This window comes from Symphodus melops, assembly GCF_947650265.1.
Source record: "Symphodus melops genome assembly, chromosome: 10".
Lineage (NCBI taxonomy): Eukaryota > Metazoa > Chordata > Actinopteri > Labriformes > Labridae > Symphodus > Symphodus melops.
This window is the reverse complement of record NC_136700.1, coordinates 17,447,584-17,468,545: the sequence shown is the minus strand read 5'-3', so window position 1 is coordinate 17,468,545 and position 20,962 is coordinate 17,447,584. Positions and strand designations below refer to the sequence as shown.

The window sequence follows — 20,962 nt, the reverse complement described above, 5'->3', positions numbered from 1 at the left end:
ACAATGTGTTGAAGTTAACATTGTCACAGCACATTTGTTTTTTGTGTTCTTGTTTGCTGGAATGGTTAAAGGGATACAAGGCCCTCATGTAGCTATTGCATTTAAAGTTGTCATAACTGGGCTAAAGATTGACGAGTTTCTGCAGTCTTTGCGGTGAAGACTCAAAGTTACTTGCTTTTCGTAATTTTTATATTAAATTTGAATTTATATTCTATAGTTGAACCAGCATGTTTTTGAATAGACAACCCTTTTAGGCTTTGTTTACATCGCACCTCCAAATCTGTTTTAGCACATCCAGATGTATGTAGTTTGTCATGACAAAAAAACCAAGATCCAATTTTTCCAATTCAGATTCCTACAGATCCGATTCAGTCTGAATGTCTCGGTCACTTCAATGCGTCTTCTGCATCATTTGTTGTCGACAGTAACAACAATGACATAGATATAGCAAGCCAGAAGTTAATTCAAGGCTCATTACACAAACTGGTCTAAGCTTTGGTCAGTGGAAGAAAACGGTACGAATATAAACAAACTCGGAGCAAAACAACAGCCCATGGACAGAAAGCCCCACAAGATTGTTTTGTACCAGAAATGGACATAATTTCTGTCATCCATTTTGCAGTTGTATTTCCTAGGCGTAGCATGTTACCATAGAAATCATTGTGGATCAGACCATGTCAATACGGACGGGCAGATCGGGTCATCTGGTCACTTGCAATTTGTAATGTGGACAGTCAGTCAGTTCGTATTTGGGGAAAAATTGTATTTGGACTGCAATCTGAACAAATCTTACTCAAGCAAAACAGTTTCATGAAAACTGAAAAGGAAGGTATGTCTTATGTCGTTAAAATCAATCTTTGGAAATAACTGATTTTTTATTTATATTGACTAAGATACTGTAGATTATATTTGTATCAACTGTTTATTGTAAAATTATATGTTTCAAAGATAAAGGATGAGAGATGTGCAAAAACTTAAGTGACTCCATCATGATGTCTTTATGTATACCTCCTGATGGAGTCTTGACACTGGTGGCGGTGGAAGTGGTTAAGGAAGGTCGAATGTGTGATGAGGAGTGGACTTCTTAAGAACCTTAACACGTTGATTCTGTGCATGTTTTTGATCTGGACAGGAGTTATTGGCTTTCTTTAAACCATACAGGAGGGTTCATCAACACTGGGACTCATTACTCCCTTCCATTCCTTTTATTTTTTCTCCCCTTCCCTTCTCAGCTGTGTGTGTAAGTGTGTGTGTGGATGCATGTGTTTGTGAGTTCATGCTTGTATGTGGGGATTTGTGTGTTGCAATCAGGATTAACCCAGTGTTTCAGCCAATACTGACTGGAATGACACTGAACATACACACTTTCAACAGAAAGGTGGGTCTGGACTCTGTGTAAATGTTTGAGTGAGATAGAAAGAAGCAGGGCACATTGATCAAAATATGACGTCAGCATGACAGTGTTGTCTGGCTCTATTTCAAACTCAGATTGCCCTCTTTTCTATCTCTGACGTGTCTCCTGAAACACATACACATAATGAAGGCTTAGACTGACTGGACTACTGTACTTGGCACTATGCCTTTGAGCCCAATAGGTTATAGGTGGCTGTAAATGGGTTAGTTCGTCCAGGACACAGAGACACTGATAGACTAATCTTTCCCTCACATTCAAACATTTTAGAATGCATACATGTCACTATGCTTATTTTCCACATTTTATGACTTCCTCTATGTATCTTTGTTGCTCTTTTATTCCTATCTTGCTCTCTTATAAATATGCATCTGTGAGTCCTGGATTAGTGGCAAGGATCCTTTGCTAAGGCTCAGCATGTGTGTGTGTCGGTGCCTGCATGCTTGAGTATGTGTGTTTGTGTCTTAAGCCAGGCAAAGCAAGAATACGGCCTGCTGTAAGCCCAGGCATGAGTTATTTGTGTGATTTGGTTTAGACTGTGTTGACAGGCAACCTCTTGGACTAGGTGACCATATACTCTATGGACAATTCAGAATGTCAAACTATAAATATCAAGGTAAGCCCACACTGTCTTTCTTTTAACATTCTCTATAAGATAATTGAAGCAGGTTCAACATTTACAATCACAATTTCCCTTAGTGAGTCCCAGCTTTAAGTGTACATCTGTATTGCCATGTCTTTGAGTTATAAATCATGCACATGTCCAGTGACACAGTTCCATTCGTGGTCTTCCTTTTCAATGTTTTTCATCATCTGTATCATTTATAATACAGTAGGTAATGAATGAGTTTTTTGGAACAGAAACAAATTTCAGACTTGGGTGTTTAACAATTTAGATTGTGTAATGTAACTACTTTTTGCCATTAGTAATGGAAGAAAGACAAAACAAATGATGGCACATTTGTAAGTAGAATGACCTGAGAGTTGAATCAAAACACTTTTTTGATATTAACTGGCTGTCTCTTTATTTTTGTGGTTATAGTTCTAAAAGTTCAACATTTCTTAAAATGATTTCATAGTTAAGCCATAACCCCAACCCATCAACAGGTCATAAGATAAGATAAGAAATACTTTATTGTTCCCAAAGGGAAATGTATCTTGGACTCTGTCCTGCAGTTACAATCGAAGTAAATGGTACATATTAATAGAGATCAAACAAACAGTTCCACATAAAAAACACTTTTAGTAATAATATTGACATTTTGCATGGCCCTTTGCCACACTGTCCTGCATTTGCTCTTATTCAGAATATTAATGGGCATTGGCAGGCCATGTCTGTCACGTTTTTAAAGCATGTTTTGTTGTATTTATTTCTAGGGAAAAAAAGATATAACAAATAATTAATGTGAATGTTTGCAGTACATATACTGTGCCCTTACTGTATAATAATTTTTAAAGCCATAGTTGAGGTATGGTTGTATTGTAATATCTTACTACTAGAACAACTCAGAGGTGGAGGGTGTAGTGATTCACTAATCCAAAGGTCACTTAATGACTTGTAAGGCAATTAGTTTAGTCTTTGAATAATGCACTTAACGTGATGCCAAAGCTAACTATAATATACCAACAGCCTTTCAACATTAACTTACACCAAAGTGTTTTGTGTTTTCTTTCCATTGTTTGATGTGCTGTTTACATTGTTATAGTTAGTTTTTTCTGCCTATAGTTAAGTCAAATTGCCTTTTGAAGAGCTGGGAGATCTAGCTTAAATGGGTGATTTGCAATTTTCTCAATCTCAGAGCTGTGTACGCCTTCACAGTCTAATTGATTTTGTTATTTATTTCTCTGCCTAGGATTGTTGTTGATCCATGCCAATCCAAGGCAACATTTTTGTCACTATAGCATAAATGAGACATCAAGCCCTTAAGGTGTGCTTGCACTGTATTGCTACTGCAGTCTAAAGAGTGTTATGATCAGCATATTGACCTTCTCTTAACCAGATAACAACTGGCCATCAATTCTATTAATGAAAAGTGATAACAAAGCACCATGTTTACAGCATTTTCAGCCATCTTTTGGATGAATTTATTTCAGTTCTTCAAAATGACACTGATTCTCTCAACCATAAATGCATGAGTTAATGAGGTTCCCTTTTTTCATATAACATTTTTAATTCAACTTGTTCCCGTATATAACGTTTTAAAACATGAAGTTTAAATCGAGTCAGTGAAAAGGAACAAATGAAAATAATGTTTAATTGGCCAATACTAACCCTGAACTATCTAATAAAAATGATATACTCAACCTTTGTTTTTTCTTAATTAAATATGTTCATATAGCGATCAATAGTCATGTACAGCATTGCTGATACTAGTCATAACGTTTGGATTATTTGGACTGCAATTTGATATGTAGGTTTAAAAACAAGGGCTCTGGATTTGCCAAGACAAATGAGAACAGAGGTTTCTAAATCTGCAGCGGTATAGCGGTATTCTGTAGAAAAAATAAAATAAAAACTTAATTGAAGCACTACAACAAGCTAGAAGACTATTTCAAATAAAATAAAAGAGTCCCTTGAACACGTGTTGCTTGTCTGTGGTAAGTTGAACACTGTCTCAAAGTGACATGTTTGTGCATTTCACAGTTGTCTTGGTTGCATGACCGCGGTCGACAGGCATATTTTCTCTATGGAAGAAGCAAAAGTGCTATAATTCAATAATACCCACATTAACATTTTCCACATTTCCTAATGTCTTGTGCAACTGCTGCACAGCTAAAGTAAGTTCATCTTTCCTTCAGGACAGGTCACTATGCATGTCCTGACAATCTGCCTCTAAAAATGTGTTTTTCATGTCTAGTATCGGACTGCTCCTCCATCAGGGACATTTAAAAGGCAAAAGTGTTTTCTCCTGCGTGTAGTTTCTTTTTGAATTATAACGTATAAAACAAGTATAACAGACTACTTCATTGCAGCTTGTGCAGGTTAAGCGGATTTCAGTCTATGCATTAAACAGGTTTCCCTGCAAATACTCAAGCACTTCTTACCCTTGATTTTCCAGGACCCTTCTCAGTAAAATGTGGTAAAATCTATATCCTTGTCATGCAAAACTGATATAATTCATTAAAATATTACGTCAAAGAATGGGTTTAGAATTTTTAGACAAATTCGCTTTGTATTCGGTGTCAGTATTTTCAAATAACTGGATGCTTATAGTTTGTTTTTATCAGCCTGAAATGAAAGTGTACATACCAAGCTGTTATAGCAAAGCAGAGAAATGCATGCCTAATGACAAAAGCAAAGACCTGTTTTTATTCCTGTTTTGTTTTTGCATGACAATCACCAAGTTAACCCTTTCACACATAGCAGTCAGACCACGAGATATGTTCTACTCAATGAGTTGGTTTTGAAGTGGTTTTACATCAGCCATTTCAGTGGATGTTAGCAGTTCACCCCATACATCATGCCACTCACTGGCCAGCTGTAAGAAATGAAAAAAAAAAAAAAAAAAAATCAGGATGGCAGACTTTAGGTCAGAAACGGCATACAGCTCAGGAAAATCTTGCAAATCCTGTTTTGAGGACCCTTGCAAATTATTATTTTTTTGTGACATCTAGTGACAGTTAAGGAGCAGTAATATATTTTTTAATTTCCTTGTACTAGTTTAAAACTCAAATGTTATTGCTTGTCCATTAAATTGGAAACCATGCATTGTTGGAATTATTTCTATTGTAATAAAGACTTGTCCTTAAAAATGTTTAATGTGGAGTTATTTTCTTTGAGATGATTTATTTACATTATGTTATAAAACTAACCTACAGATATTTGTACCCAAAACTTAATTTGTACAAATTACTACATCAGATTCTTTTAATCTTATTCTATGGTTAGGGCTCAAGAGCTAATTAAAATCCAAACTCTCTTATAGTACTTGCTCTCCCATGAAATGTCTGCTGTTGTGCTGCTCTGCAAGCATCCAAACAAAAATTGTTGAGTTAGATTCCCTCAAGTATATTGAGGATATTACAGGCAGAAAAGACATAAAACTATCTAATTAAAATATAAGAGATAAAGCTGATTCTCCCTATACTCTAGTGAATATAGCACAAAGTGAGAATGTGTTTGTTAAAAGACAAAAATGTATTGTTTATGTATTAGAAAATGTAAATAAAACACATTTTACATTACAGCATGGTATGATGTTCATTATTGTAGACACTTCTATAAATTGCTAAAAAAAAGAGTATTAAATAAATTAAAAAATAACAAACCTTTATTGTTAAGAATACATTAAAGAAAACGTTGCTCTTTAACTCAAAAAAATAATGCATGTATTTAAAAAATGTAAGTTATTTGATCCTATTTCATGACTTGTCTGTAGAAATTCTTGACACATAATTACTTAAGATAGAGAAATAGATTTAGGGACTGTAGGGACTGTAACGCTATACACATTACTTGTACAACATCAGCAGACAACTTTAACTGTTAAAACGTTTGTTGTTTACTTGTGTTAGGAGTTTCACAAAATTTATAAAACTGAACACAAAAAGGAAAGTTGGACAGACATGGGGAAATAAGTCTGAAACAACGCAGCAGCTCCCCACCCTTAAGAGTTAGAATATTATTTTTCCTGAACCACCTTGGCGTCTATAACAAACACTAAAGGGAGTTAGTTTAAAAACAGCAAGTTTGCAATAGCTGGCAATGGGCCTGAAGCTGTAGTTGTTAGGGAGTAAAAAGGACACTGAGCAGGCACCCTTCTGGATCTCTTGGGAAATTCAGAAACAGATGCAAATGTGGTTCAGTCTATGGGTACTCTAATTTAAGTATAGGACGAATAATTTAAGCATGAAATGGGGTAAATGTATTTATTGAACATGTGACAAGAGGTGAAATATTGCATTGAGAATTAACTTTACTGTTGAAAATAGCTGCTGTAACATGGGTATGTGTTTAAAGTGGTTAGTACATACAACAAGTTTGCGCTGAACTTTTATTCCCGCCTCTGCCTATGAAATTTAAAGTGAAGTCAAAAGACAACTCCAAGTTATTGACTTTGGTTTATTTAAAGCTGAGTTTGGTTCAACCCAACCAAAGGCATGTGACAAACTCCTGCAGTTTGATTTTAAACAGGATTTTAAAGACTTACAGTTTTAATTTTACTTCATCACGAAAAAATGCTAAATATACGGCATCAACTGTGGTAGTAGAGTTCAAGCTTATGCCTTTTCAGTCCAACCAGGTAGGTGTCCACCACTCCCACAGCCCAGGAAGCAAAACGGTTTAAGACTTTTGATTTTTCAAAATGCAGAAACACTTGTAAATGGATTAAAAATTAAAATCATGAAATTCAAGGTTCCCTTTTGAACATATTTTGATTAAAGACCTTGTAAGGATGTGAGGTGTAGAACATGACCTAAAATGATAGGTAACTTAGAGTAAGAGCAACAAAAGTACCTTCATAGCAGATTAGCTTAATGACAAAATAATAAAACATTAAACATATAAGAAAAATGTTGGGACAAACTGAAAGACTGAATGAAAACATTTTGAGTTTTGATAGTAAATGTGGTAAGAGGGAATGTGAGCTCAAGTCAAGTTTACCAGCCAATGTTTCACGATTGTCCGTGTGTGGGTGTGTGCATGTGTCTGTTTGTGCATACAAGAAAGACGATTGCATGTAGCATCCTGACACGGAGTCTCATAGCTGCTGAAGGGTAGGACTTCCCCTGTATTCACTGAGCTTTGACGATAGTTCTTCCATGACCATAACGTGTCAGAGCTGTGCAACAGTTCATCTTCACTGTTTGTGTTTTCATTGTATGTATCAAACAGAGCTTTAAATTGTACTTGTTTTTGCTTGCATTATTTTTCCTCATTATTTTCTGTCTGCGTGTATGCATTCATAAGCCCATCTCTGCATATGCCTGTGTCTCCCAACATGACATGTGTGTGAGTGTGTGTGGTTGTATGAGAAGAACAACAAGGGAGGGAAAGAGAGCGAAGGAGAGAGAGAGAAATGAGAGAGGTTCGAGAGCTCAATGGGAAAACACCGGGTCCTGACGTGTTAGTGCAGACTGGTTCTTGAGCAAGTTTTTGCATTACCACAGGATTCTTTAAGTTTACTGTGGTAGTTGTTGCTGCTGCTGCTTTTTGTATTTCTTTTATCAGCAACAAGTCCTATTTGATGTCATTGGTCTCATGTACAGTCTCTTAAGGTAATGTATCAATTATTGAACCTTTTTTCTGTCAGTTGTTGAGTATTCCACTTGAAATAGGGGCTTTATGATTTGTCTCAGGTTTAACGTAAAGTCACTTGAATAACAGATTTCTACAAAAAAAAACATCTATACATTTTTCAATTATTTTAATAGGTATTGCTTGCTTGCTCTCCTCTATTCTCGTAAATGTCTCGTCATCTTATTTGCTGTTCCTTCATTGAACTTATCAGTAAAATTCCTAATGAAAAATTGTGATTTTCAGTATTAGTCTGTGGTTGTTGTTGTTGTTGGGTATTTTTTTAATCAGGGAAGAACAATATTATTAAACTTTATTTGAATCGTGTGTTGATTCTCCATAAATGTTTTGACAGTGATTAAGTGTGTGCACATGTAGATCAGTGCTGACTTTTTTATCGAGCTATAAGAGTTTGTTTTTCTTAATCTTCATCTGTGCGGCAGTCAGTTTATTTATTAAAAAATGCCAATATAGAAGATAGGATTTTTTAATCATTCAAAATTTATTGCGCTATTTTGTGACAACCTTTACAACTCCCTTCAAGTTTAAGTTTTCTCAGTCACTGAAAAAGTTTTATTTTTAAGAGGATGCACTGGACTTTTTTCTGACTAATGATTCAAATTAAACTGAAGACAGTGGGGGGATAAAGGCATTACATTTACTTTCATTTGTAAGTTACATTTGTATTTTTAAAATTAAAAAATGTTAGTGTTAAAATAATAGATGTAGCATTTCCTCCTCAGCGTCCAAATACACAACAGGATATATGATCAGATCTGATGTTATTGTCATTGTGTGGCGTCAAACTGCAGGATGCAGTTTGTCACTTCTTCAGTTTCTGTGATAGTTTATGTATGGAAAGTAGGTATGTGTGGGAAATATCTGCATAGCTCGAATGGCAACAATTCCAATGTTCAAAAAGTTCAAAAGCTCTTTACATAGTCACTTCAACAGAGGTTATCAATAGTAGATATCCAATTCAAAATTAAAATGTGTTTATGAAGCAGCTGTGGACAAAAATGTGTGTATGTGTCCATAAATTGTATTTTCTAGCATCTAATCAAGAAATAGGTCAATATAGAACTTTTACGTGTGCTGTATCTAAATGCCAGAAAAAGTAAGTGTTAAATTTAATCCATTAAATTTAGTGAAACAAATAGTTTATTTTGGTAGCCTTGTTAAGACTTGTTCAAAGTCATGGTGACTTGCACTGTGCTGTGTTTTTTTTATGATTATTCAAATTGATTTACTCATTAATTAACGCTTTATTTTTATTTTTAATTCAATGTATCAAATTTGTGGGTTTTTTTGTTTTTGTTTTTTCATTTTTTAGGGTTTGTGTTTTTTCTTGCTTCTGTTATTAACTGTATACATCTTATGTTTTTGTATTTAGTTTTGGTCAGAGAAGCTTAACAGGTTATGCAACTGGGAGATAGTGTAAAGTGAGACACTATAAGCTAAAGTAAATTGGCACATCCCAGTACAATCCTCTCACTCTACTCCTGGCACTGTGCGTCATAATAAAAGCTCCGACAGCATGCAGAAAAACAAAGAGTCCAGCTGTATAGACAATATATCCTGTGGCCACTTAAAGATATCTGAATAACTGAATAATTTATTTTATTTTTCTGTATTTCAGAGGATAAGCAGTTGGTGAAGAAGATTTTTTTCTGCTGGCCATATCCTCTCAACATTTTTTATTCTCCTCTCATTTCTCACTCAACCGACTCTCGTACATTTTGGTCCACTAATATACACATACCTGCCTTCATTGCAGCCCCCTTCTCCCCTGGGAGAGCTCTGCTCTCCTGTTCCTGTCTTCTTTACATGTCCAAGAAGGATAACCCCATTTAGCTCAATTTGTCCTCGCACCAACATTGCTTGCTGTTCCACTAATGGGCGCCATATCAGACAGCAGTGCCACATTCCCGTCATTGTCACTGAGAACCTCTCTCAATCCCTAACCAGCTTGCCAACACCAACATAAACACAAGCCAATGGAGAAGAAAGACATTATCATGACAAGCCTGTTGACAAAGGACAAAGGGGAGAATGGAGAAGAGAGGAGAGAAGAGAGAGAGGAGGTGGAGGTAGAGAAAGAGGTGATGCAGCAGGGAATTGGTGGACTGACTTTGGCTGATGGTCTCGCAGATAGAGGACCCAAACCCCTTACCCCTGGCTCTGCACAGCAGGTTTCCAATGGTTTTACCACATCCACCCCTCAAAGTCCTAAGGAGGGACCAGGGACTGCAGCTTGCTCTGTAGGTACATCCTCTGGATCTGGAGGAGCCACTGGCCCCTTTGTGCCACTGGGAGGCCTTAGGACTCTAGTGGTCCAACAAACCACCTTAGAGAGGCCCAGAGAAACCTGGAGCAAGAAAATGGACTTCTTGCTCTCTGTGATCGGCTATGCAGTGGATTTGGGAAATGTGTGGCGTTTTCCATACATCTGCTACCAAAATGGAGGAGGTGAGTAGGCAATAGATATTTAAGAGGATTTAAGAGGGAGAGACAGAGATAAGGAGGGGGTTGAGTTGGAGATCAGCTTCCTGGTTATAAAGAACAGCATTTAAAAGATCAGAAATGAAAAACAACTCCAGGTGTATTTTAATGCTATTTTTTTCACAGAAGATAGATGCGAATCGGGAAATATCTCTAGTAATCATTTATACAAAAGAATGAATAAAAAACTTCAACCTGCAGTCTGTTATGTGAATACTGTAGTGTTCAATACATTGGTGGTTTTAGGTACAATAAGTAGCTAATGTAAGCAAGCATATGCTTTTAACAAAGTCTTTGTGGCCTGCACTCAGTGACGACAATATCCTCACCTTCCAGCAAACAGGGCATCTCTTTCTACTTTTATTGGATTTGCAATAATAAAATCTTTGCAATTTCCTGTGTTCTGTGTGTGTCTCACGGAGCGAGGTAGAGCTGGGGACCTGGAGACACTTGATAGAGGCAACAGTATTAATTGTGGTTTTTATGAGAACGCTTTCACTCTCTTTCTTCTTGCTTAATAACCTGTTTCTCAGGCAGCTGCTCAATCAACCTTTATCTCTTCTTTCATGTCACAAAGACACAAGGCACACACTAACTCAACCATATGCACAAATCATATTGTGCATGAAGTAAATAATGAATATTTACTGCCCATGCTGTATTCCATGGTGCTTTATTTCCTGAAATGATGCTCCTCTGTCCCACTATTTCCAGTACAGGCGTCCTCCATGCTTTCCTTGATTGTTTCCTCTCTCAAACCCTGTATTTAACCTTCATTCTCACTCTCTCCTACTTGTGCGTCCACTCAGGTGCCTTTTTGCTGCCCTACTTGCTGATGGCAGTGTTTGGAGGTGTTCCTCTCTTTTACATGGAGCTGGCTCTTGGCCAGTTCCACAGAAGTGGCTGCATCTCCATCTGGAAACACATCTGTCCCATCTTCAAAGGTAATAGAATGAGTGCAGAGGGGGGAAAAAGGCAAATGATGTACTAACTTGGTTAAACATTTAAAAAAAAAAAAAGTAAGAATAGAACAGGAGAGAACAACACTTCTTTTCCAGAAAATTGTCGGTAAGAAAAAAAGAAACGGACGGAAAGACAAACAGTGTTATGATGAGTGTAAGAAAAAAGTCATTTGGCCTCCTTGATGCCCTCAGTGTGGTTCTCTTGAAGTGCATCCCTAAGTTCTTGTACAGTACATCCAGCAATATGCAGTGACTCTCTGTTATGGAAATTGTCACATTTCCATGCCAAATGCCAGACGCCAAGAAACATGATAGTATGTAAATTGTTGTTATTCCGAAATGTCAGCCACTTAACCAACAGCAACTTGAATTGACTTGAAACACCACTTATGTTCTTTGATCTAGGAACATCTACATTATTTTAAATGTAAAGCAGATATAAGATAGTGCAAGCTTATTTTTTTAATTCTTATATAGCGCTCACAATATTTTATTCCATTCCTTTAGGTATTGGCTTTGCTATCTGCATCATAGCCCTATACATCGCCTTCTACTATAACACAATTATGGCCTGGGCTTTGTACTACCTACTATCATCTTTTCGGCCCACCTTGCCTTGGACCACTTGTACCAACAGCTGGAATACTGACAACTGTATCCTCTACATGTCTACTGACCACAATGTATCCTGGTCCAACTCCTCAACATCGCCTGCAGAGGAGTTCTATACGTAAGTACATGAATCACTAAGCTCAGCCAAGATGTCCTCAAAGCACTTCTACTCTTAATGTCCCATTCACCAGACCCCATCATGTTCACACACTGATAGCAGAGGCTGCTACTTAAAGGGCCCTATTGCCTATTAGCACTAATCAGTTCAGGTTTAGAATTTTAAAAATGCGTCTTCCATGGAAAAGCCGAAATATAATGTATAATTAAGTCCAATCAGACACAAGTTTGCAAGAATGTAAAAACAACCTATAGGTGCCAGAAAGTGTTCCGACACTTGGGATTTGAGGAGTCCAGAGTAGAATCTGAGAAACCGAAGATGGATGTCAAAGAAATTGTTATAGTTAAACATACTTTAATAGAATTATTAATGAAGTTAATTAGTATATGTGATGTTTAAACATATTATTAGATGGGGGGAAAAAAACTTGTTGTGAAATACACATATCTGAAAGAAATGTTTATCTCAAGTTGACAAAGAAAATATTTGTGCTTAATAAATAAATTCACTTCTGTCAATATATCAGGAGCAGAATGATTAGGACAGAAGGGTGATAAGAAGACAGAGAGACAGGCCGGGTTGCTTTTTGACTTATAGAAAGATAAAAAGATGGATGAGAATGTAATAGGTACTGTAAACAAAAGAGCAGAATTGAACATTATCAACACAAATATAAAAGCCCTATATAAACTCAAGTTCATCTATTTATCAAGTCAATTTAATATTTGAACAGATAATGTTTAAAAAAACTTACCTTTGGCATGCTTTATTAACTGTAATAAGCTTGTCACTGAACTCCTTTTGTGTCATGTAAAAACAATGTCTTTGTATTTAACTACTTTAGTGCTATCTTTCTCATATAACTTCTATCTAGACTAAGTCTGTGTCTTTCCACTGAGACAGATTGTGTTGACTTTTCCTAATTCAAGTTTAAGAGAAACAAATTCCCTGACTTAGTCTGGCGCCAGAATTTCCTGTTTTCAACATAAATCATATCTCTGTTTTCTCATGCAAGCTCTGTGTTCTTAACCTATGACCAGATGTTATCCACACTCTTCATTTTAGCCTCATTCTTTTTGCCCTGTAGTGCTTAACACTAACTTGTGGTCGTTGACATGGTTTTGCTACAAATTCCTTGTCAATGTTTTTTAATTAGTCAGTGTTCCCTTTAGGTGAACTTTCATTAATTCTCATTTACTCAGTCTTTATCATCAACGTGTGGGAATATGTCAGAGGTTTAGGCGAACAATGTCTCAAAGTGGAAAAAGAGACTCCCATATCTTTCTATGCTGTCCTGTTATTTGAGTTTTGTACTGTCCTATATCTATCAGATATTTCTACTTCCATGTTCTTTCCTTTTCCTTTGCTTTCCATGTTTCAAAAACATCCCCTCATCGACCCTATCTGTATTCTTATTCTTATCTTCCCTATCATTTCCTATTTTTCTCCACATTCTTCTCCTTCCATTTGACCTCCCTCCACTTCCTTCTCTTAGTTCCTTTCACTTTTTCTTGATTTCCACAACTCCCTGTCTCCCCCTTTTCATGTCTTCGCCCTATATGCAATTTCCGCCCTTTTCCTGTTATCACTGTCTATTTTTGTCCCCCTTGTCTTCACCAATCAATCCCTACATCCATCCATCTCCCTCCAGTCGCCAGGTGTTGCAAGTCCATCGCTCCCCAGGTCTGCATCAGTTGGGCTCTGTCAGCTGGCAGCTGGCCCTCTGCCTGCTCTTCATCTTCACCATCGTCTACTTCAGCATCTGGAAAGGAGTCAAGACGTCTGGAAAGGTAGCTGAAAGGGCGCCTGCATGGTTAATGGGGTAGTCAGTTAGGGTAAATGGATGGATGAATTGTTGGATCCAGAGAGGCAGAGAAAATTATGAAAATGTTGTTATCCTGTCATTTATTCCTCCACAGTATACATCATTATCATGAGCACAACAGTTGTTAAAAAAGGTTTGAAGTTAAATAATTCATAATGTGAAATTTCACAAGCTAACCATAGAAGGTCAGGCACGCCCCTAGCATTTTAGTTTAGAGTTTACTTTATTTGACCATGGAAAATGTACTGGTTCATATAAAGTGTTGGGTTGTTAAATAAGACTTCAGCACTAGAGCTAACAAAATTTATGAAACAGTAATTATAGAGTATGACTGAATATCAATTGCTTTGACTCATTTTGCTTTATTAGGTTGTTTGGGTGACTGCTACCTTCCCCTACCTGGTCCTTCTGGTTTTGCTCATCCGTGGGGCGACCCTACCAGGGGCTTGGAGGGGCGTTGTTTTTTATCTCAAACCTGATTGGAGGAAATTGCTTAGCACAACAGTAAGTCAGTTTAGAAGCCTGGTATCTTTGGTTCCTATTTTAAAATGTTTTGTTGCTATACAAGCTTGTTGTCTTGTTAGGTGTGGATTGATGCAGCAGCCCAGATCTTCTTCTCACTGGGTCCAGGGTTCGGTGTGCTTCTTGCCTTTGCCAGCTACAATCCGTTTCACAATAACTGTTACAAGTGAGATTTCTTTATCAAAAAAGACTAAATACTTTGCAAAGGCTATAATATTAATATTAATATATGTTGGAGATATTATCTTGTCTTACTGTCACCACTCCTCTGCTTTCCCAATCTAAGGGATGCTTTGGTCACCAGCTCTGTGAATTGTCTGACAAGCTTCCTGTCTGGCTTTGTCATTTTTACTGTGCTGGGCTACATGGCTGAGATGAGGCAGCAGGATGTCAGTGCTGTTGCTAAGGATGCTGGTAAGACAATACACCAACACAATCCCAACCACACCTTTACTTGGTCTTGCACTGTTTCAAACGATGGATCTTATAAGAATAAAATGAATGTCTAAATCCTACATTTCCTATTTTCTCCAGGCCCGAGTCTGTTGTTCATCATTTATGCAGAAGCCATAGCAAATATGCCTGCTGCTACTTTCTTTTCCATTATCTTCTTCCTTATGATCATAATGTTGGGGCTGGATAGCACGGTGAGTTTGCTGATCTTTTTCAATGTTTAAAGGGGTTAAGACAACCAAGAGAATGTCCTGTTGGCTGAATTGTTTCCTCATATCTCTTCCTCCTTGATGCCTAGTACTTAGCTGTTATGTGCTCTCTAAAACCTAGAAACAGAGGTTCAATGTTTGTCTTGCTTTATAGGCAAATGCCTTTGGTGCTAAACAAAGAGTATTATTTTTCCTCGCTGTTTTGTTTTGGAAACAGTTTACGAAAACAATATGACAGGGCTTTCATATTAATATTGTGTGGTGATCTTGTCTCCCTAAGCCTCTGTTTATCTGCTCCAAGGAAGCCAGCTGGAGAGACTCATAAGGCTCTTATCAAGTACAGATAATCAGTGTAGAATCAGCGTTGGGGTTGCTATGGTTCTTCATTTTAACACTGAGAATAACACAGAAAAACGTGTCAGTGGGCACTGATTTCATGTCCAAACGGCTTAACATGTAGCCCCTCTATTTTTAAATGATTGTCTGTAATACACATTGTCTACACTTGTTATTCATAATCATGCTCTGATTGTTAAAGGTCCTACTATTGCTAGACAGAACAGATCAAACTGATGATTATATAGATTCTTATAAATTTAAAGATTCATGTTGGCTATGAGCTATAGTATCTTTCTTCTGCAGATGGCTATGGTTTTTACTCCTGTGTGTGTGTATGTGTTCTTTCAATGGCTTCCCTTGTGTCCTCCAGTTTGCAGGATTGGAGGGAGTGATCACAGCTATGCTTGATGAGTTCCCCCATATCCTGGTGAAGAGAAGAGAGTGGTTTGTCTTCGGCCTGGTGTGTGTCTGCTACCTTGGAGCTCTTTCGACTCTCACATATGTAAGTTAAATAAGTATATTACATCTTGTACAAAGGTAAATAGCCATATCTTCATAATTTGCTAATATTAAGAAATTTACAGTATAGACTTGGTTGTTTTTTAGCAACAAGCTAATACTACAAATTGTCCAGGACACTCCTGAAAAAGAGATTTTTAATCTCAATGAGTTTCTCTTCATGGTTAGAGACTTTCCAAAAGTATCTCTCATATTTCCACTATTTGATCATTTGATTGTGCACGGTTAGGAATTATCTCAGGTTAGATAAACCTGGTCTCTGAATGGTTATCTGTTCAACATTATATTGACCAAAATGTGTCATTGCTCCATTAAGCAATCACCAGACATTTTCCCCCCACAAGACAAACATAGAACATATTCCATACAAGTACTCAGTAATAAGCTTAGAAGGCATTCATCCTTTGTACAATTTGTCTTATCTTCTGTGTCAGGGAGGAGCGTTTGTTGTTAAGCTGTTTGAGGAGTACGCAACAGGCCCTGCAGTCATCACTGTGGTCTTGCTAGAGGTCATCGCTGTGTCCTGGTTCTATGGTAAATTTAAGCTATGTTCATTGTGATGTGGAAATTTGAGACCATATTGTTAATGACCGTAAAAGTTGATGAAAATGACAACACAATACTTTGTTAACAGTACACTGTAGGTAAACACTGTGGTGGAATTCTGTAATGTACTTACCTCAAACATGACAAAGGGAAAATGAAAAACAAACTTTCTAATGTTTGGAACGTATAAGTGAGTACCTGTGTATTTTCCAGGTACCAACCGTTTCTGTAATGACATCCAGGTCATGATTGGTTTCTCCCCTGGTTTTTTCTGGAGGATCTGCTGGGTGGCCATCTGCCCCTGCTTTCTCCTGGTGAGGCTTGCACGTACAGATTTTACACACACACACACACACACACACACACACACACACACACACACACAGACGCACACTTGAAAGGAGGCTAAGTTGAATCAAAAGCTGGAAAAATCAATTTAAGACTGAGCACAAGAACATGCAGTAGCTAGAACAGCTGCTATTTCGTATAATTATCCTTGTATCTAATCCTTGTTGTCTCTTCTGATCTTTTTTTGTTCCAAACTCCCAAACTCTGTGTCCAGTTTATCATCATCAGTTTCCTAGCTTTTCCTCCTGAGGTCAGGTTGTTCCACTACCTCTACCCACCGTGGACCACTGTCCTGGGATACTGCATCGGTGTTTCCTCATTCATCTGTGTGCCTGCTTACATGGTTTATCACCTGCTCAATGCCAAGGGCACATTCAAACAGGTACAGCATGTCCTTACATTTCCTTTCCAAGAATTAGTATATTTTAAAAACACTCTTGTCCTTTTTCTGTATCCTTCTCCCTCTTAGTCATATACTCGCCTGCCCCTTATTCCATTACTGACACTTCTCCAAGAACATAGGATTACCTCTTTCATTCCCTTTCATGCACTGTCAGGGTCCACCCTATCCAGTGAACACATGACAGTAGATCAGATCAAAGGAGCACCAGCCAGAGATGGGCATGAAAAAAGCAGTGAAACGTCCAGGCACCGTTGAGCCAACATACATACATTCAGGGAGGGTTTTGAGAGAGGCTGAACTAACTAACTGACTGACTGTCTGTCTGTCTGTTATGTATCTGTATCATATTGCATTTTATATCCAAAATGTTTTCATTTAATCATTATCATTATAATTGTCATGTATTACTCTCCTAAGAGTTAACTGATTCCTAATCATTTTTGCCCTACATCATAAAATACTAAAATCCAGGTGAAATCCTTGTTTTAAATATCTTGTAGCCTAAATAAAAACTTCTTAAGGTATCAAATTAGCTTAGGTTTATAAAACCTTTTTCCACCAATCAATCAGTTATTATTTTATTCTATTCTATAAATCTTTAAAAAGACTAAAGTCTTATTGAACCAGTTTCTAATATTACATTCATGCATATATGATGCAAGGCTATTTTAGCATTCTTTGTTGTTTATACCATGTCAGTTTTTTTGTTCAAGTGTTGGGAAAATACAAGTTCCATTTACTCACTTTCTTCTGCTGTCTCTTAAGTTTCCCTCTTGTCTATTTTCCTTTATTCACAGCGTCTGTTAAAGAGCATCACTCCAGAGCCCAGCACTGAACAACAGAGAAACTTCATTGTCACCAACGCAGTCTGACCAAACCCTGAACAAAAGAAGGTGCCATTCTAGCGACACACAGCGCCCTCTTCTGGACAAACTGCAAAACCACCAAACAAGGGGGCTACCTTTCACCATCTTTGCCTCTATTTAATGCATCCTTTCCCATTTAGTTTTTAGCCTACTGACCCTAAGATGTCAAACCTAAAGGGGAGGTAGTTTGAGCTGCACCATTATAGCTTTGTCCATCCCGCTCCTTTAGTTCTAAAGGAGTTGTCAAAGATCACTGGTGTAACATTATCTTTTTACGTGTGTTTTATCCAGTCAAAATTCTACCAACCATTCTTCAGGTTAGACAGGTGACACATATATTTTATACATATACATATAAATTAATGTGTGCAAATTAATAAACATTAACTGAAAATTCTTAACCTGAAATCAGTTGGAGAGGGTGGATTGTTTCACTCCAATCCTCTCTCACCATTTATGGCTATATTTTCATATTATGCTGGTAAGTTATGCATTTGTTGATGTAGAAAAAAATCAGGTATCTTTTTACATCTCTTAATAAAGCCAAATATATGATACCTGTTTTATTTACATTTCCTAAGATGTTTCAATATTGCAGTTGATGTTATTGTGATGACTGTCAGTCTGTGTTTGTTTGGTGACCTCTTAAATCACTGACGGTTTTGCAAACAATGTGAAATACTGTCAAAAAATGGCAAGAATGTGTGTGCCTGTGTGTGCATGGCAGAACGACTGTTATTAATTTTAATGTAAAAATGGGTCTCAGACAGAATCAACAACGTTTAGTGCATTCATTCAATGACTGTTAAATAAGGTGTGTTTATTTCTACACGTGTCATTGCCGCTCCCATCAGTTTGAAAACCATCACAGTATATAGTACTGATATTCCCATTTGAAAACAATGATACTCATAATAGCCATGAATAGAATATTAGGATCAGAGATAATGACATTATCAAGCAGAACTGCTTTTTACTTTTGACCAAAAATTTTGTGTGTTATGTGTGTATGTAAATGTGCCTGTGTGAGAATGTACAGTATGTATCTGTGTTTGTAGGAGCAGGAGTTAAAAAAAGGCAAGTACTTTACATCTACCTGTGTATTTACTAGTTTGTCTGGTAATCGGTGTAATATATTCTGTGAATACCTGTCTCCTCTCTCCATCAATGTGTGAGTGTTTGGTGTGCTTGAGTTTGCACCTTGATTAGTGTGCTGGTGCTCACATGGGTGGTTGTGTGGAAAAAAAGGATTGGCGTTGTTAAGCCCACTTTTAAGTGTGCATGCTGTGGTGTGTGTATACTGTACCTCAAGTGTGTGTGTGTGTGTGTGTGTGTGTGTGTTTGTTGCGTGTGGGGGGAGGGGGGATGTGTGTTTATTGTGATTCCCTGTTGTCTTGTGAACTGCCAAAATATCTATTCAAGGATGTTAACTCTCTCTTGACTCTTTCTCTCTTGTACCTCTCAGTGGTGTAGGATCTATGTACCTCTATTAAAGACTGTATGGAAAGTTCAACTGTATAGAATAAAGATAAATAAATATATTGGAAATAACAGATAATAAAGATATATGGGAAAACAAAGTACATCGTCTGTCAGTTGATTATTTCAGTCAGTTATGTACACATAATTTTGGTAAAGTTTAACATGTCTGATGGGAACAAACCAGATTTCAACATTTAAACAATTTCCATATCCACCACCAAAAAAAGACAGTTGACATACACATGTAGTAAGTAAAAATCAGTGCTAGACAATGAAAAATATTTTGAGTAAAGCCATGAAGAAAAGAAAAGTGCTGGATTGATTTGTATGTTTTAAACCTCTGTGGCAAGTCTTTGTTTGTTAATTCAATTGTTTACATTGTCTAAAATATTTTATTTAATGTTGAAGTTTACTTTTCATAGTTTACATACTAACTGTAAAGGTATTCAGATGTACACAGGTAAACATAGCTATAATTGACACTGTAATGATAAGGCAATCAAAGGATCTAAGCATGAAAATAAATGCTCTGCAACAAAAATAAAAATAAAATATCCACACAAGCGAGACTTACTCATTACATATATCATATTCAAGCATGATCTTAAACATTCCAAACATGTTCTCTATTCATACACATCAGAGGGTGAAGTAAACTGAATGCATGATAACAAGGACTGGCAAACGCTGGCTAATAGAGGTGGAGTTGGTTGTTTTTTTATTTTGAAACCTGCGTCAACAGTCTATTTTTCCTTGGCCAAGCGGTAAGTATCCTTGGACATTGAATCCAAAATTTCTTTCAAAGACAACAACAGTTTGCATGTGAGAGGGTAACTACATTAGAGTAGAGCAGCCATGGCATTTTGCTCTGCAATGGGCCAACAGTACAACTTCAAGTCATTTAAATCTAATCTTGTCATTTATGTGATGAAGTCTTAGTCATCATATTGTAAAATGTATTTAAACTATCATCAATAGTTCTTAACACAACTGCTGAGGGACTTTATTGTGTTGTTTGTTATTTAGGTCAAATAAATCACATTTCTTGCTTGTGACCTATTAGCTGACTGTTTTCCTGTTCTGCAATGTGCAGGATTGTATGCTGGTTAAACAGGTGGTTAAATGTTGAGCCTCAACACTACCAGATTAAAACTGCTGCTAAAGTAGCCTAAATGCAGCAACAACAGGATCAATTGGTTCTTATATAAATGCAATTCTGTGGCAAATGGCACTATTAGCTCTCTGTCCTTGTAACTGTTCACAGCCACTACGTTTATTCTCTATTACTCATTCTAATGTCTGCATAATAAACTGCTGGTTATAATGGCATTTATTACAAGACATAAACAGGACCATTTCAGACATAAAATGTTTCATTTGTGAAAAACATAGAACAGCAACATAAAACATAATCGTGGAAAACTATGTTAAGTTCAAAATATCTTCATTGATACGCTCACTATGGCACACCAGAATAAAGGGAGCAAGGACTTCAACAGAGCTGAACTACAGTAATGTGTTGCTCTGAGCTCCTTTAACCAAGCCAACTCATGTCACTTTGTCAAGTCAATCAATCAATCAATCAATCTTTATTTGTATAGCTCCAA

The 20,962-nt window shown here is 36.9% G+C and overlaps 1 protein-coding gene across 3 annotated transcripts; it reads left to right on the top strand.

The window, feature by feature from the left end:
• Positions 1–65: 65 nt before the first annotated feature.
• slc6a4a (solute carrier family 6 member 4a) lies at positions 66–19,453 on the top strand. 3 transcript variants are annotated; one of them, XM_079353778.1, is made up of 14 exons: positions 66–2,027; positions 9,289–10,118; positions 10,961–11,095; positions 11,621–11,843; positions 13,495–13,633; positions 14,038–14,172; positions 14,253–14,356; positions 14,477–14,604; positions 14,725–14,837; positions 15,562–15,693; positions 16,145–16,244; positions 16,470–16,570; positions 16,819–16,986; positions 17,805–19,453. In XM_079353778.1, exons 2-14 carry the CDS (start codon positions 9,647–9,649, stop codon positions 17,877–17,879), a joined length of 2,025 nt encoding a protein of 674 aa, XP_079209904.1. In that variant the 5' UTR covers positions 66–2,027; positions 9,289–9,646; the 3' UTR covers positions 17,880–19,453. The 3 variants fall into 3 exon arrangements, with proteins under 3 accessions (XP_079209904.1, XP_079209902.1, XP_079209903.1); XM_079353776.1 differs by having other exon boundaries at positions 13,339–13,633; XM_079353777.1 differs by lacking the exon at positions 66–2,027 and adding an exon at positions 7,066–7,630 and having other exon boundaries at positions 13,339–13,633.
• The last annotated feature ends 1,509 nt before the right edge of the window (positions 19,454–20,962 follow it).

Bases quoted from the DNA above. Each gene is read 5' to 3' on its own strand.
- slc6a4a (XM_079353776.1), top strand. From the start codon at position 9,647: ATGGAGAAGAAAGACATTATCATGACAAGCCTGTTGACAAAGGACAAA. The intron at 14,357-14,476 runs GTGAGATTTCTT...TCCCAATCTAAG, and splicing joins TTTCACAATAACTGTTACAA to GGATGCTTTGGTCACCAGCT. The intron at 16,571-16,818 runs GTGAGGCTTGCA...CTCTGTGTCCAG, and splicing joins TCTGCCCCTGCTTTCTCCTG to TTTATCATCATCAGTTTCCT.